Source organism: Psittacula echo (genome assembly GCF_963264785.1).
Source record: "Psittacula echo genome assembly, chromosome: 1".
Taxonomy (NCBI): Eukaryota; Metazoa; Chordata; class Aves; order Psittaciformes; family Psittacidae; genus Psittacula; species Psittacula echo.
This window is the reverse complement of record NC_137735.1, coordinates 41,788,453-41,803,720: the sequence shown is the minus strand read 5'-3', so window position 1 is coordinate 41,803,720 and position 15,268 is coordinate 41,788,453. Positions and strand designations below refer to the sequence as shown.

Genomic DNA, 15,268 nt, shown 5'->3' with positions numbered 1-15,268 from the left:
AGCTGGCAGATAATGAAGCCAGAATAATATTTTCCAGGAGTCCCAACAGTCATTCTTGAGTAGTTCACCCCAGCAAAAACATGGCAGAATAAACAATCGGGGTATAGCAAACATGAAATGCCTTCCCCCTGATGTTTTCATAGGACAAATTAACGATGTTTTGATTCTAGGTAGTGTTGCGTAACATGAAACAGCAGTTTGAACCAAAATACCAGGATAATCCAGGAATAAGCTGTAACTTAATTTTTGGCATTTTTATTTTGTTTCCCAAGTGGATACTAGTGAGTGCATGGAAGTGTTCTTTAATCAATCCTTATACGTGTCCACATATGCTTCCATCTAGAGTGAGGTTAGTGCATTATAGCTGCTGCGGGAACCTTAACTCACTTTCATTGACTTCAGGAGGATTAAGTCAGAAACAATAGTATTTTAATGCCATTTTTTGTATTTACTTGGCAAATACTCCTGTCAATTTAAAGTTTCCCAGGGGAGGTGTCAAGAGGTCACTGAAATGTTCCTGGGCAAGGAAGGGAGAGTGGTGAAACGCTGGCCTCCCTGCTGCTTCCTTCAGTGTTTTTCTTCATGTCATTAGTGCTGTACTCGGCACTTTTCCCCCAGCTTCCATTAGCAGAGAGTGAGTGAATGTAGAAACGTTAGTGAGGAATGGAGGCAAGAAATACAGAGGAGGCTTCCCTGCTGTTTTATTTGGCTAATTCTAGACCTTGGTACCAGTAAACTTAGTCATAGAAAGCAAGTATAGAATATATTGTCTAGTATGCATAAAAGCCTCCCAGATGCTTCCAGCACATATATTTTTCCCCAGGTTATTCTGTTATTGTACACTGTGAGTTTACTTCACTTCATGATCTGTCCAAGGATCACAAAGCCTTCTGACCTCTCTGCTATGCCATGACAAGGAAATACAGTTCCCCAAGGCTGAAAAAGCATCAGGGTTTGGTTTCCAGAAACAAGGTACTTGGAGTTTCCATGAACAGCAGTGTCACTGTGAGTGAGCAGCACAATTTTCAGATGCCACCAAGACAAATGCAGAACTGAGGGGCAGGAGAGAGAGAGAAACACCCCATGTCTTACAGGCCTTGTATGCAAGGCTTCTAACTTTCAGCTGAAGATACCCGAGTTCTGCTATCACAGACAGCTTTGTCACAGCTAGTGACTATAGGAAGACATCTGACCTGTTTCATACTATGGGTTAGAGTGATCCCTCTTACAAGCCCCCATGGTTTATCATATGATCTTTTTTAAAAAAACTATTTCAGTTATACATTTCCCACATTTTTAGCTGCTGTAAGGCAGAATAAAACATCTGTGGGGAGTTTTGCCATCAAGTGAAAACAAAAGCAGTGTTAAGTAAGTACATTATGGCTTGATTAATGCAAGATAAACATTATACACTACACAGCTTTTGCTCCTCAGCAGACCTATTTCACATTGTGTGGTCATACATAAATTTCTCTTACTAAAATTGCCCAAGTAGCCTTGCACCATTCTTGACAGATGAGCTTTAGGAACTATTACAAAGTGGTTTAAGTTACAGATCCATCTGCTGTGCCCCATCCTTCTGATAGAGATTGCTTTCACTGTAGCAGAGTAAGAATAGAAGATGCGTTCATACTCTCACTGGCTGCAGCTCAGAGTCTGGTGACCTGGCTCAAACCCACCTCCTCAGCAGTTTAATCAGTGGCGTTAGGCTTTGTGCCAAAGCATGAGGGTGGGCACATGTTTTATTCTGCTGGTCTGATAATCAGATCACACTGGGATTTGATTCAAGCTTGCTTTAAGTTTTACTGGGAGGAGGGAGGCCTTATAACCATGCTCATCCATATGACATGCTCCACTATTGTATGTATGGCTAGATACTGGTATTTATGGTGGAAAATCCACCCCTTACTGGTCTGAGCAGACTAGCTGCTAGTTACTGTAGTATCACTGCATGGTTAGCAGAGGTTGCTGGCCAGAGCTGAACTGTGCTCCCTTTCCCAACTGGCAGTGCTTAACCATGCTGTCTATTAGAGTCAGAATTCACTGGAGTCTCTTCCTGGTCAAACATGATTGCCCAATGTAGAGAAGGCAATAGTGGTCATCTGAGGAAAGGAGGCACTGCAGTGAATTAAGTGAGTACAACGAGCTAAGTTATTCAGGGCACTGTGATCATTAACCGATGTACTAAAGTCCAGGGTGGAACAGGATATACAATTTATTGCAGTCAGGCTTTTCAACAGCTGAAACAAAAAAAGCTATATTATTCATAGCCAAAAATCCCATAGGAGATGTTTTACTGCTGTGGAAATAATTCTCCATATATCTATTTTACTAACAGTAAAAGGCTATTAAACATATTAATTTTTTTAATATGTTGTAAAACATTAGAACTATTATAAAACATTATAAAACAAATTAAAATAGTTAAACATGAAAAAATAAAATGCACTATTTCTTAGAATTAAAAAGCCTGAAAGTATATCCAGCATTAAGTCCAAATTTACTCTATTGAGCAGCTAAACTGCCATCATCTTCACCTTTTGATTTCATCTGGCAAAGCTTGAAGAACAAGACTAAAATATTGCACGTAAGTTATCAAAACTAACGGCAGTGGGAAAGGATCAACTAAGGGTGCTACAGTAATGGCAAATTAGATGCATTTTATTACTGTCTTTTAGACATCTTTCTGGAGAGTTGTTACAGTTCCATAGGGAGAAAGAAACAGTGTTTAGAGAAGTACAAGACCTACAGCAGTTTAGAAAACAGAGGCTGACTGACTCTTCAAGCAGTGGCCATGTTGGTATAGCTCCACAATACAGCTCTAGCTTATTATTAAAGGCATCTCAGGTTTTCTGTCTCTCTGCGTCCACATCAAATCAATCACTTCTTCAGAAAAAGGCTGCATACCTTACTTTTGCAAAACTACTCTGATAGCATTTAAAATAATTCTAGTAGTAGTAAAACAAACAGCAGTGAGAATTTTTGATTGCTGGTGGGGAATGTGATAGAAAGAACAGCATCCCTGAAGTATTGCTAGAGATTTAAAATGTACTGCAGAGGTTTTGTCTAAAAATTGAGTCTGGGGAAGTTTATTCCTGTATCAAGGGTACAACAAAAATGCATACTTCATTCCTTCCCCTGGAGAAGAGATTACTGTTAGGACAGTCTGCAGGATACAGCAAAAACCATGGTACATCAAGGACCTGATGATGATGGGTTCCATTATCCTCAGAGCGTGTCTGCATCAGCTTCAGCCACATCACTATTTAAAACCAAACTGTGTTTTCTCCTGGCTGACTGTGGTCCCTGAGGGAACATCCATCCGCTGAGCAGAAGTGACTCACCAACGCCCCAGCCCCACACTGGATACAGTCAGCTGCAGGGATGACTTGTGAAAGAGCTGTCACAGCCATCCTGGAGCCCAGCAAACGCTGCCTCACTGTAGGTGTCCCACTGTGCAGCCCGCCTGCTTTTGGCATTTGCTGTGCATCTGACACGAAAAAACTCCAAGTCCTTGGCTCTGTGAGTTTTTAAACTGTATCATTAAAAAGAGAGTTAATGGAAGTAGCTGAATCCCATCTTGGTTTAAAAATGGCTTGGAAATAAAAATGTAGAAGAGTGCACGACATCAGAGGTGCTCAAGGCAAGCAATTTAGCAGGAGCGACCGAATGCCTATATATGTGTCTCACAAGTAACTACCATTAATATATCTACAGCAGTAGTTCAATCAAGGTTTTAGTTGCTGAAGAAGTGTTTTAAAGACTCTTACACAAACCAACCATTCAAAGTGCTACTTTTGAATTGATGAACTCATCAGCTCAGCTGGAAAACATACCAACTTGGAAATGCATCTGAACTGTGTACTACATTAATGCACACATTTAATTTAAAGGAAGAAGCTCTTTATGGATTTTAAAACTTAAACTCTGCAAATAGCTCCATCGAAACTGCTGTGATAAAAGAGGCAAGGAGAAATGTTCTGGGAATGGAAACCCCTGGTTTCAGTTTTACGCTAAGTTTTAGTCTTCAGAGCTTACAAATGAAAGAGCATTACAATAAGACTTGAGAAAGCACACAATTACTTGGGAAGAAAATCATGTAAAAGGATTGAAAAAATCAAGTGTCTATATTCATCTTTGCTATACTGCAGCTAATAAAATTAAGTAGAGCTGGGCCTCACTTGAGCGTTGATGAGGTGCTTTTGGTGGAGAGAAAAAAGCCAAACCAGCAGTGTAGTCAGGGCATGCTTCTACCCAACCCCTGGCTGGGAGAAGGGTAAGAGCCAAATCCCATGCACTATTACATCTCTGCTAAAAGGGTCCTATTTTGTTTCATTTAAATTTGCATCTGGTCACCTGGAGAAACTGGACAAACTATGCCTTCTCCTATCGCCCAGGAAGAGGGGCGCAAAAATTGCATGAACAACAGATGGGAAACTGAGCTCTATGTAAAAGGCTTGTTACCCACTGAGCGAGTGCTATATGCCCCTGCGCCCGCTGCTATGCTGCCACCTGGCGCAGGCTGGGGGTGTGTATTCTAAATGCGATCTTAGCTCAAGTTTGTCTGCTAAACTATTTACTGTGTCCGGTTTAATTTAGCTTTGGAGGGATTTCAAGGCTGTCCACTACTGGGTGGCAGGTGTGAAGATTATTCTTGAAAAGCTGTGCTCAATCTATGCATATTTTCTAAACCATTAATTGATGAAAAGCTCTATGTCTGTCAAGCTCCATTTTTTTTACCAGGAGCAAGCAAGTGCGCTGCATAAGAAATGAAGCATGTCAATTATGGTATGATTTCAGTTTAACACCCCTTCAACCCTTAACTTCAGTAAGGCTGTTTCACCTTGAAAAAATTCAAATGCACAGCATGCAGAATGTAGCCATTGGTAGTTTTTTCTTCCTATATGGTTAATCTACATTCTTTTAAAGCTAAAAGGTTTGGCTCTTCCCTTCTCTCAATAGGTGGGAAAGGTATGATTTGAAAAGCAAACCTGAAAAAGGAAAATAATGCAAACTCATTCTTTATTAAAGCCTTTATAGAGCGTATTTGCTAAATGTCATGGATGATGTAACTTATAAGGATAATCTCTCTTGATAGATTATTCAGCAGTGAAATTGGAAGAGAAGCCTAGTGAAAACCCCTCAAATTTACCGTGGGAAGTTAAAGATACCTCCAAAAAACCAAACAACAAACCCTCTCTCCCCAAAAAAACCCAAAGCCCCCCCCAAAAAAAGAAGGAAGGGGCAGGAGAAGCAAAGCAGCATAGGACAGAACCAGCTTTGTTTCCAACAATGACCACAGTTTCTCATCAGATGAAGCAAGAGGTGTTTAGCAAGTAAAGGAGGATATATATAAAAATTTAATCTAATAAAGGCATTTATGATTATTGATTTTATTCTCATTGCAGCTTCCCAGTATACAGTTGAAGCAGAGGTAGACCAAACTTTAAGAGTTCAATGTGTTTAAAAAAACCCAACCAAACAAACCACTTTAAAGTGGGCAAAACTTTAATACCAACACCATAAAACAATTATACAAAAATCATGTACGTATTTAGACAGTTCAAAATAATATATATATATATGCTTGTTCTTACTTGGTGGAAAAGGAACTTTTGCAGTTTTAGATTGTGACTGGCTGTAGCTGAAAAAAATTAAAAATACCTTTATTTTTCTCCAATAGAGCAGTTGGAAGTTTGACAGTTCATCAGATTTGTAACAAGAGACTTATTGTGTGGGTAAGCCAATAAAGCTGTTCTGGAGATGACTGCAAAACTTCAGCATAGCTAATGTCTGCCCCATACAGTACTGTTTTGACAGGAGGAACAAGGAAATGCAGGTCAGAAGAAACCTGTTTTTTCTTTCAGGGTGGTGGAAAGCAAGCTGTGATACATGAGCCCAAAGGTAAGAACTATTACCTAGCACTTGTGCTGCAGTACTTCATTTCCTCCATGGTTGCTGGAGCCAGGAGTGTAACAGGAAGAATTTAAAAACAAACTGGAAAATAAACTAGTCCTTTCAACAGCAGAATATGTTATCATTGATTACAAAAGTCAAAAGAGCTAAATACTTGGGAATGTGGGAAGGGGTTGGGGAAGGGGAAGAGAAAAATATTGGAAAAAAGTATTCTAGTTCTAAATGAATTTTATAATCTCAAAAAATTCCCCAGACATTTAAATGACTGAAGTACCAGTTTGCCTTGATTTAGCCACACCATTAAGATATTCCAGATGTGACGGCAGATTTCAGCCTCAAAATACACTAATTTTTTTATTAGGAAAAAAGGTGAAATACTCAAAACTGGGCCACTAGATCAAGAAGCTACTAAACCACAACCCCGAGGGTCAATAAAAATGGAGTAATTTCTTTATGTAGGTATAAAGAAAGGCTATTGTAAATATGTAACTGAACAGCTAGATGTGGGTACTTCCACAGCACAGCAATGCTTCCAATTGCTTAACTGTACCAGCCAACTGTTGATATGGCAGAAGCTGTTTTACATTATAGGTCTCAGTTTCATATCAGAATATCTATAGATATTCCTTTCTATATTTCTTTCGGAATTTGAGAGATTGAGGTTTGGGGCTTTTTGGTTTTGTTGAGTAGGGTTTTTTTAATTTTATTTTTGCTTCAATTTTGGGCATCTATAGTATTTAATGACTACATATGCAAGTACACAGGTGTATAGGTATCTCAGTTTTAAAAGGCATGTTTTACCTCTTTTTCATACAATTGACATTGGTTTTTTGAAGTCTTGCTTCTCCTGTCCTATGTTACATTCTCCATTACAATTTGTTTTTCAGATGTGCAGGTTCCAAACACCGATCTATGTAGTACAGCATTAAGGGATTTCCTGAGTCAGGTTTATTCATCATTATCTGTAAAAACAGGAGCGGGGGAGAGACAGGGTGAAAAGGAACAGCAAACACACACACACACACACAGAGCAGATCAAGCTGGGGTTACAAAACAAATTAGAAACCACAATTTAGTAAGCAATAATACCAGATTTCACCAACTCAGTCACCAAGGAGGTGACTGTTAACCCAAACTGCCTTGAAAGCACTCCGTGTACAAACATTGAACAGTATGTCATCTTAGTGAATTTAAGGTAGTTTCCCCTCAAGCAGCCTGCCTCAGTAAGAACAATCCTCTTAGTAAAAAGCAGCACAGATTTTTCCCCCTAGCTTTTCTTATTTGAAGAGTATAAAACTTTTGAGACAGAAGCTCACGAACATGCTTCTGACTCACTTGTCCTCTATTCACCTTTATTAGTATAACATGTTTTCTTTAAATGTCTGAAATTTAAAGAACTACTTTAAATGTTGTTCTTTATGTACTTCAGTACTAAAGTACGACTTGTACTTTAAATGTCTGAAATGTAAAGAACTACTTTCACATATATTTTTGTATGCTACCACCAATTTGTGAAATACAGAGCTGGAACTGAAGCTATTAAAAATAGCCACCTATTAATCTGCATTTTGCAAGATGAAAGTCAGCTCATTTTAATAGGGTTCACTCAGACAGCTTACAATTGGTATGCCAGCATTTCAGCAAGTTAGTATTTAAGCATTTTAGTACTAGTTTTAAAATATCCTTAAGGCGAAGTGGCAAAAAAGAGACTGGTAACACTAGAGTTACCATTTTCTTCTTGTTCTATATTGCCAGTCCTTTGGACGCTTGAAAAATTAACTACTATAATGTATTGTTCCAAGTCTGTCATTAAACCAATAAACTGTTGCTGAAAAAATGTTTTTTTGAGACACTTTTGTGTCATACTTCTATAACACAGCATAAAAACAACATGGCATTGCTTATTCTTACTGATTGGTTCTATATTAGTTGCCAAGTAAAATTGGGAAAATGCAATTTGTATTAGCAATTTTTTAACTATCTTTATAAAACTAGTTTTTAAGACCTTTTCCCCCAAAAACATTAATATATAAAACTCATAGAAAGCTGTCATCTTATTTGACCCTTTATTCACTGCTACTGCAACACTTTTGCAAAAGATCTTAAAAGATGCAGAAATGTTGGTTAACATGTATTAGAATGTTTTCTCAAAATTGAAACACATTAAATAGTCATCATTGGACACATTTCTAAAACCAATACATAATGATTCTGATTTCTAGAAAAATAACTGAGATTTTAGATTTCTTGGTTTTAACCTCTCCAGTGAAGATTTTCATCATTAGAAACCTAAATTACTTAACTGCAGTTAAACGTTTGACATAAGAGGAAAAGAACCATGCCAAAACCATTTCTCATTGAATACCATGTGTGGTATTTCACAGAGTGACCCTGAAAGATCTAGGAACTACCCGTGTGCCTAGTAACCTGTGCTAAGCTAGGCAGGGCTTGCAAGATAAATTAATGTATCACTGAGCCAGTTGAAAATAAAAGATGGATGGTACCTCCACATCAGGTTTTTCTGAAAATGACAGTTATAGGATAAGAAGCAACATGAAATTTTCTTTTCAGAAACATTGCAAGCCATTAAAAACAGAGTTTTGGAGAAGTACCAAATAAATAATTAATAATAATTTAAATTTATAATTTAATTTATTTTATAATAATAAAAATTAATTAATTAAGATAAATTATTTTTAATTCTGAAAGTTTTATTCTAGACTTCCATCTTCCCAGTTTGCATAACTATTTTACAGATATTAAAAAATTATACTGCACCTTCCCTAAGACGCCTGTTGTTAGAGTTGACTGCATGCGTATGTGATGTTAAATCAGAGTGGGTAGCACGCTTTGTCAAAGTTTGCCATGTTTTATAGCAGGAATAAGAATACCTTTTGTGAAAAATAGTATTTTCACCAATTTAGCCAATCACTATAACAAAGCACAGGTATGTTTTTAAAAGTATGTCAGAACCTATGGTGTATGACCAAGAAACAGCACAAGACGAGCTGTAATTGCCAGGATACAGTGAGATTACCTTCTTGGTAGGCTCCATCTGCCATTACTAGGTGAAGTATTTTGGCATACAGATGCTTGTGTTCATTTCCAAGAATACTTTGAACTATGGATGAACAAATATCAATATTTTCGTCTTCATCTTCATGTATAGCCTGGGAGAAAGGACAATCCACATTGCCAAAATGAAAATGGGTATAGAATTAAGCAGTTCAGATTTACTAAATGCAATTCATGGTTAAACCCTAAGTTTCTCTTTAATTCAATAGCATGGCATTTTCTTTGTTAATATTTTAGTGTGTTGAAACAGAATAAAAGACTAAAGACATAAGTATCAATTTTAGTCACACAATGCAGTTAGTCACTGGCACAGTAAACAGACCTAGGTACTTGTTTCTTAACATATTTTCCACAAACCTTGATTTTCTCATAAACTTCAATGAACTTATCGAAGCCTATTTCACACTCCAGGTTATATCTCAGCTCTTCCAAATGGCTGAAGATGCTATCACATTCTTCACATTCACTGGCAATCTCTCCATCACTATTATCTATGAAGAAAGAAAACAACAGTGACAACTGCTCTGTTTTTCTGCATTCTTAATGCTGTTTCTGTGTCCCTAAACACAATTATCCACATAGACCTCTAAATGTAATGCAATCAGGTAAGCTCAGGAGCACTAGAAAATGTTGGCAGATGCTCTGGACAACTGCAAGGAAGTAGGAACAGTCCTTTTCCTGACAGCTAAGAAATTCTGAATCCCAAACAGGAAGCATCTAGCTATCTCCTCTGAAAACTCACAAGGGTATTTGTACTGAAGGAAAACAAGGTATGGTCTTAAAGCAGACTTCTATTTAGCAAAGCGATGTTGTTAGGTCAAGTTCCATATAGACATTCCACATTATTTCTGAGGTGGAACTGAGGCAGGATTTGGTGGCTGTCCCATGCTAGGGAGAAGAGCTCCTTTGTGAAGCAGCTGTCTTAACACGTGTTAAGAATCAGTTATTTCATTTCTGCACTGAGATGCATCTTGTTCTTCGAAGCAAGTCTAAAAAATCAGTACTAATTTAGCTACGAAGTCCCTCATTCTTTTCTGGGTGCATCTTCTTTGCATAGCAAATTCAGTATGCCAGTATGTGAGGGAAATCAACATGATTTTGCTTATAGGCTACAGAAATCTTACAAACCTATTTGTAAGTCAAATATTAATTTTAACAAAAAAAGGACCTATTTAAAAATCCCTGTGTAAAATCCCTATGTAATAGAATCCCATAGAATCCCTATGTAAAATCCTAATAAAATGCAAACTGTTTTCACCCAAGAAAAATACTCCCTTAAATAAATATTTGAATTATGAAAGGACTTACCTACCCAGGGAAAAAATATACAGCTTTTAAGATTTCAGAGCTGATATTATCAAATCTTTAAAAAAAATACATGGCCTGGTAGGTCACAGACTTTGTGAGTTAGTATTAAGAACTTGTGCTACTTTCAATTCCTATGTGACTCGTGTAAGGTATAATCCTGACCAAATTGTATTCCCGATTCAAAATATCAACAAATACATCCATAAGAAACTATAATTGAAATAAAAAGAATGAAAAACTGTATATGGATTAAAAACTCATTAGATGACTTCTAATCCTGTATTTAACTTTGGTTTCCAGTGCTGTTCATTCCACCGAGGTCTGAAGACCTTCCTCCTGCCCCCAACTAAACAAAACCTGCAATTCTTATGAAATGCTGTGAAAGTAGAAAGTGGGACACTGATACCAAGTAACATAACCATAATGCTTGCAACAACAGCAGGATCACAGAAACAGATGGTATTGTATGTTACCAAAGTGTAACAGTAGCACTGTCGAAAAATGAAAAATGCTATTTATTTTATCTTAAAATACTACTGGAATGTATTATACAGGTAATATCTTGCAGATAGAGTAACAGATTTTCATTTTCTTTAAAGTTGTCATCAACAAACCAAAATTACACAAAAGATGTGTTTTAGATTAGTTGTTGATTTTCTACATCTTTTTATACCTACATTTCTAAATACACTTTATTTTACACCAGTAGAAAACACTTCTATTTCGACCAGAATTTAAAAAACAGAACTGAGATTTCAGGGCACCATTGTGTACAGCTAATGCAAAATGCTAAAAGCACTAATACATTTTTCTGTCTCTCTCTTTTTTTTTTTTGACTGCATTAATAGCAGTCTAGAAATTAATAATTAATAATTAATAACATTTGGGCTAACAACAAGATTAATAACTTCATGTTCCTTTTGACTGCCTGTTAAATTACTTAATTGTAATGTGAGCTGGATCCCAGATACTCCAGTCATGTCAACTGCCATTTCTTTTGCACTCTTACATTGCAGCCCTGAATTATTCAAAGCATATGATTTGAACAGTCTTTGATCTTCCTTTAAGTTTTAGATAACTAGAGAAAAAGTGACTTCTAATCACTGCCTAACAAATAGACAATTTAGTTTGCAACACTGAATGTTGCTTAGATGTTGACCTTAACATTGAGCAAATCTAAATATTACTGGATTTAGACTTCTGTATCAAACCTATTAACTACAGCTTTATTTCATTATAAGTATACAATGCAAAAACATTCTTCCATGTTTGAAAAACAGCAATAAATAGGTGTAAAGAAATTATACCAGATTGCCATTCTTCATTAAGTGCACTTTCACTGCTGGGGTTATTTTCATCTCCTTCATCCAGCTCTGTACCATTTGTTACGCATTCGATGACATTAGCCTTCAAAGTGGACTCCTCCTCTTCACTGAATTCCTCGCTAGGCTGCTCCCTAAGCAATTGTTCCATTGAGGCCCGGAGTTCCTGCAAATCGGGATCTGCCTCCTCAAACATACTAAAGGAAAGTGATATAAAATTTACATAGTTCATACTTTACAAGACCAGCCCTGTAGGAAAAGCTCATTTCTTTTGTTAAGCCAACAAGCTGGAAAGCCATTGTAGCTGAGGGAAAGCATGCAAATATGGGTGTCCTCAGTCCAGCATGATTACAGCACTGATACCACTGTATCATGCAAGGGAATAGAGATTAGATAAAGAGATACCAAATTGTAAAAAGATGCGCTGTAACATATTAGTAAGATAACTTCAAAATCTTTGTATTGTACACTATTATAGAATCTAGCAAGTATAACATTGCTAATCCACATAAAAATGTGTCTGGAACAAAAAGAGATCTAGATCTCATCAGAATAGGCACACAAGATCCCAAGCTGCAGGGTACAGGCAAAAGCCAGGGTCAGACTTTGAAGCCCCTGTAGAGCTTCAAAGAGTAGAGAAGGTAGGTGAGTGAGTTTCCCAGAACATATAAATAAAGGAAATATTCAAGAAAGTAAAATTTTATTTCTAGAAGAGTGGTAGCCATAAACTTTGATCTGCTTCAGTAGAACACAAGGTGCAGAAGCCAGATGGAACAGCACCGTGGACTGAACCTGGAGCATAATCCAGACAGCTATTGGAAGCAGTACATCCCGTTAGCTTCTCAGTTCTCTAGAACAGGACTCAAAGTAAATGGTGACTAAATACAGGATTTAAAAATTTCAGGTAAAAACCCCATGCTGGTATACTGTGTGTAATTGTTAGTGTCTAAAAATTTTCTTGATCTAAGATGCCTGTAGAAATACTTGCTAAACTTGATGCACTCACATATCCTCAGAATCAGAGGGTCCTTCTTTGGCTTGCTCATCTTCTGTATCATCTATTTCAAGATTATGTTGATGCTGCACATCTGCTACACTGGGAACATCGACTAAGGTTCTGTACAGCTTGTAAAGATCTGGGAGCGAACATGTTCTCAACAGCTGCAAAGGCAACAGAGAGCCTCCTTGGTAACAATACTAAAGACAGCCTGAGGTTACAAAATACTTGCACATGAGACTTTGTCCTTTTTCATTTGTAGATCAATTTCAAACTAACAATGGGTCCAGCACAGATACTCTAGCTGTTGAAAATCTGACATCTTGCATTTTGCCTCTCAGCTAGAAGAAAAGTATTCCTTCTGCCTCTACAGGTTACAGTGATTGAAAAGCTTCAAGGACATCAGAACTGACATACAGATCCTGGGTTTGTGCAGATTTATTCATTACCTTGACGGCTATCAAAAGAAAAAGAACATTGCATTAGCTAAATAATGTATCTATATATGAAATTGTTTACAATGTATATGTGCCAATCACTTACACCTTATGACCATTTTAAGTAGCTGACAAAGGAACTTTTTTTAATTACATTTTAGTATTTCTCTAGGGGGATTGGAACTAGATGATCTTAAGGTCCTTTCCAAACCTAACTACTGTACGATTCATTGTCCGATTCTATGATTTATACTGAAGCAGTTCGTACTGCAACACTTAAGAACTTCATTATAAAGCATATCCATTACTTTCTAAATCTGTAAGGGTACAAAGAATGGTCATCTTCCCGCTGCTCACAAGTTAGCTTTTCTGTAATCATTGTCCAATTGCCAGATAAACAGCTTCATGAACTAGGGAAATTAATGACAGACTAACTCTTGAGGAATCAAAATTAGAGTAAAAAATCCATTTAGGTGACTATATGGATCTATGAGAACAGATACAAGCTTGTCAATAAGTCTTATTTTCCCACACATGTAAACAGCACTATCCCTGATACTATGCTTCCTAGCTATGCATCAACCAACAGGTACTATTCAATATTCAATCATCAATACTGCAGCTTCTTTCATGCACTTACAAAAAAGCTAGGAGTCAAAAGAAGAAACATTCTTCCTTATCCGGCATTCCACCATCCAGGAAATCCTTTACTACATATTCACTGGTCACAACACAGGTGTGCAGTTTTCCAGACAGTCCTTGCCACCACTGATTCTCCAAAAAGCAGCTTCTTTTTTATGCACTTTCCGCTTTAGAACCCAGGCAAGTATTGCACGTAACTTAAGAAGTCTGCTTCATCTACTACTTCCATAACTGTCCTTCAACCATTTTAAACTTGTATCAAAACCACATTCCACCATCCTATGCTCATTTCACAGACTGTGAGCTGCCACTCAACCCTATGTAGCTGATCAGGAAACACCTTCAAGAAAGCAGTTGGTTCCATTCCCTCTTCTTCAGTTTTCCTGCTTCACAGCCAGAACCTGTGCTAGTTGGTTAAATCCTGTAGGAAAAAATGTAATCACCTGGTTGCAAGAAATTATAAGATACCTCTGCTGATCTGTTCAGTGTGGATGTTTACAATGACAAGGCAGCTAAAGTCTTAAAAACTGCACAAAAGGGAGAAAGCAGAAAGTTAGGAACTTCCTCATGAACTCCCTCAGTTATGTCTCAGAGACGTGGAGGCATTCCTCCACAAACACTTGGACACAGAATGCCAAATGGTGAAACTGGAGTCTCTCACTGCTGTGCAAGTCCTGCTGATAAAAGGAACACAGCAGTCCTACTGCAGGGCAGACATAGGTAGACAAACACAAGCACCTGCTGAAACAGTTATGCCATCTGTTCTGATTCCATACAGCCACAATAAAATAAATTAGAATAATATTACTACAGAAAAACAAGTATTTACTTTTAGTTTTTTAAACTTGCCTTTGGGTCATTTGCATCAAAAAGCCCTGTAGAAAGTCCAATCAACAATGAACTTTTGCCTTTATTTTTTGCTGGTGATATGGAACGTGAACGAGGTACAAAAGGCTCTTCCTGTGAAGACTGAGCTGACAGAACTGGCGAGTCTGTTGGTACAGCTGTGGGCTGTATTACCCTCTGGAATAAGGGTTCTGGTTGCAGAAAATCACTGGAACAAGTTTCTGATGTGGTAAAAAGAAGTCTATTACAAATCTAAATAGATTAAAACCCCCAAGCTTTTAACTAAAAGGTAAGTAAAGTGAATAAACTTTTGTTGTATAATTAAAGGGGAAAATAGATAGCACTGTAAAAATATTAAAATCTCCTTCTCCCATTTTAATTTCTTGGTAATATATAGCATTCAACTATAGCCTGTTGTCTTCTCAAGCCCTCTAGTTTCTCACTTATCCAGTCCATGCCTGAAGTTATGGTGCCATCCATTTTCATGTCGCTTTTTGCCTTATACTAGATTTCTTCAAAGCTACCTCAACATAATTTGCCCAAACACTGAAAAAACCACCCCAGTTTGCTTAAGCCACCCATAAATAGATGCAATAGTATCACTGATACTTCACAATATTGCCAATGCATTTTCTGTATGCAGACCTTCTGAAGTTAAAGACCTCCAAGAGCAAGCAATTCTTCTATGCAACAAAGATAAGAGATTATCATTACCAGCTGCTTAA

The 15,268-nt window shown here is 37.3% G+C and overlaps 1 protein-coding gene across 12 annotated transcripts in view; it reads right to left on the bottom strand.

Annotated features, from left to right (window-relative positions):
- Nucleotides 1-5,502: 5,502 nt before the first annotated feature.
- NEK1 (NIMA related kinase 1) overlaps nucleotides 5,503-15,268 on the bottom strand; it is a 46,375-nt gene continuing 36,609 nt past the window's right edge. For 11 of the 12 annotated variants that reach the window (XM_080638992.1, XM_080638989.1, XM_080638987.1 and 8 more), the window contains 6 exons: nucleotides 14,547-14,764; nucleotides 12,628-12,782; nucleotides 11,607-11,818; nucleotides 9,349-9,482; nucleotides 8,954-9,086; nucleotides 5,503-6,878 (listed from right to left, as the gene is read on the bottom strand). In XM_080638992.1, the coding sequence (XP_080495118.1) occupies nucleotides 6,865-6,878; nucleotides 8,954-9,086; nucleotides 9,349-9,482; nucleotides 11,607-11,818; nucleotides 12,628-12,782; nucleotides 14,547-14,764 (866 nt within the window). In that variant the 3' untranslated portion in view covers nucleotides 5,503-6,864. Of the gene's footprint in view, nucleotides 6,879-8,953; nucleotides 9,087-9,348; nucleotides 9,483-11,606; nucleotides 11,819-12,627; nucleotides 12,783-14,546; nucleotides 14,765-15,268 lie in introns of those variants that run through there. The other variant, XR_013958875.1, reaches the window with a different exon arrangement.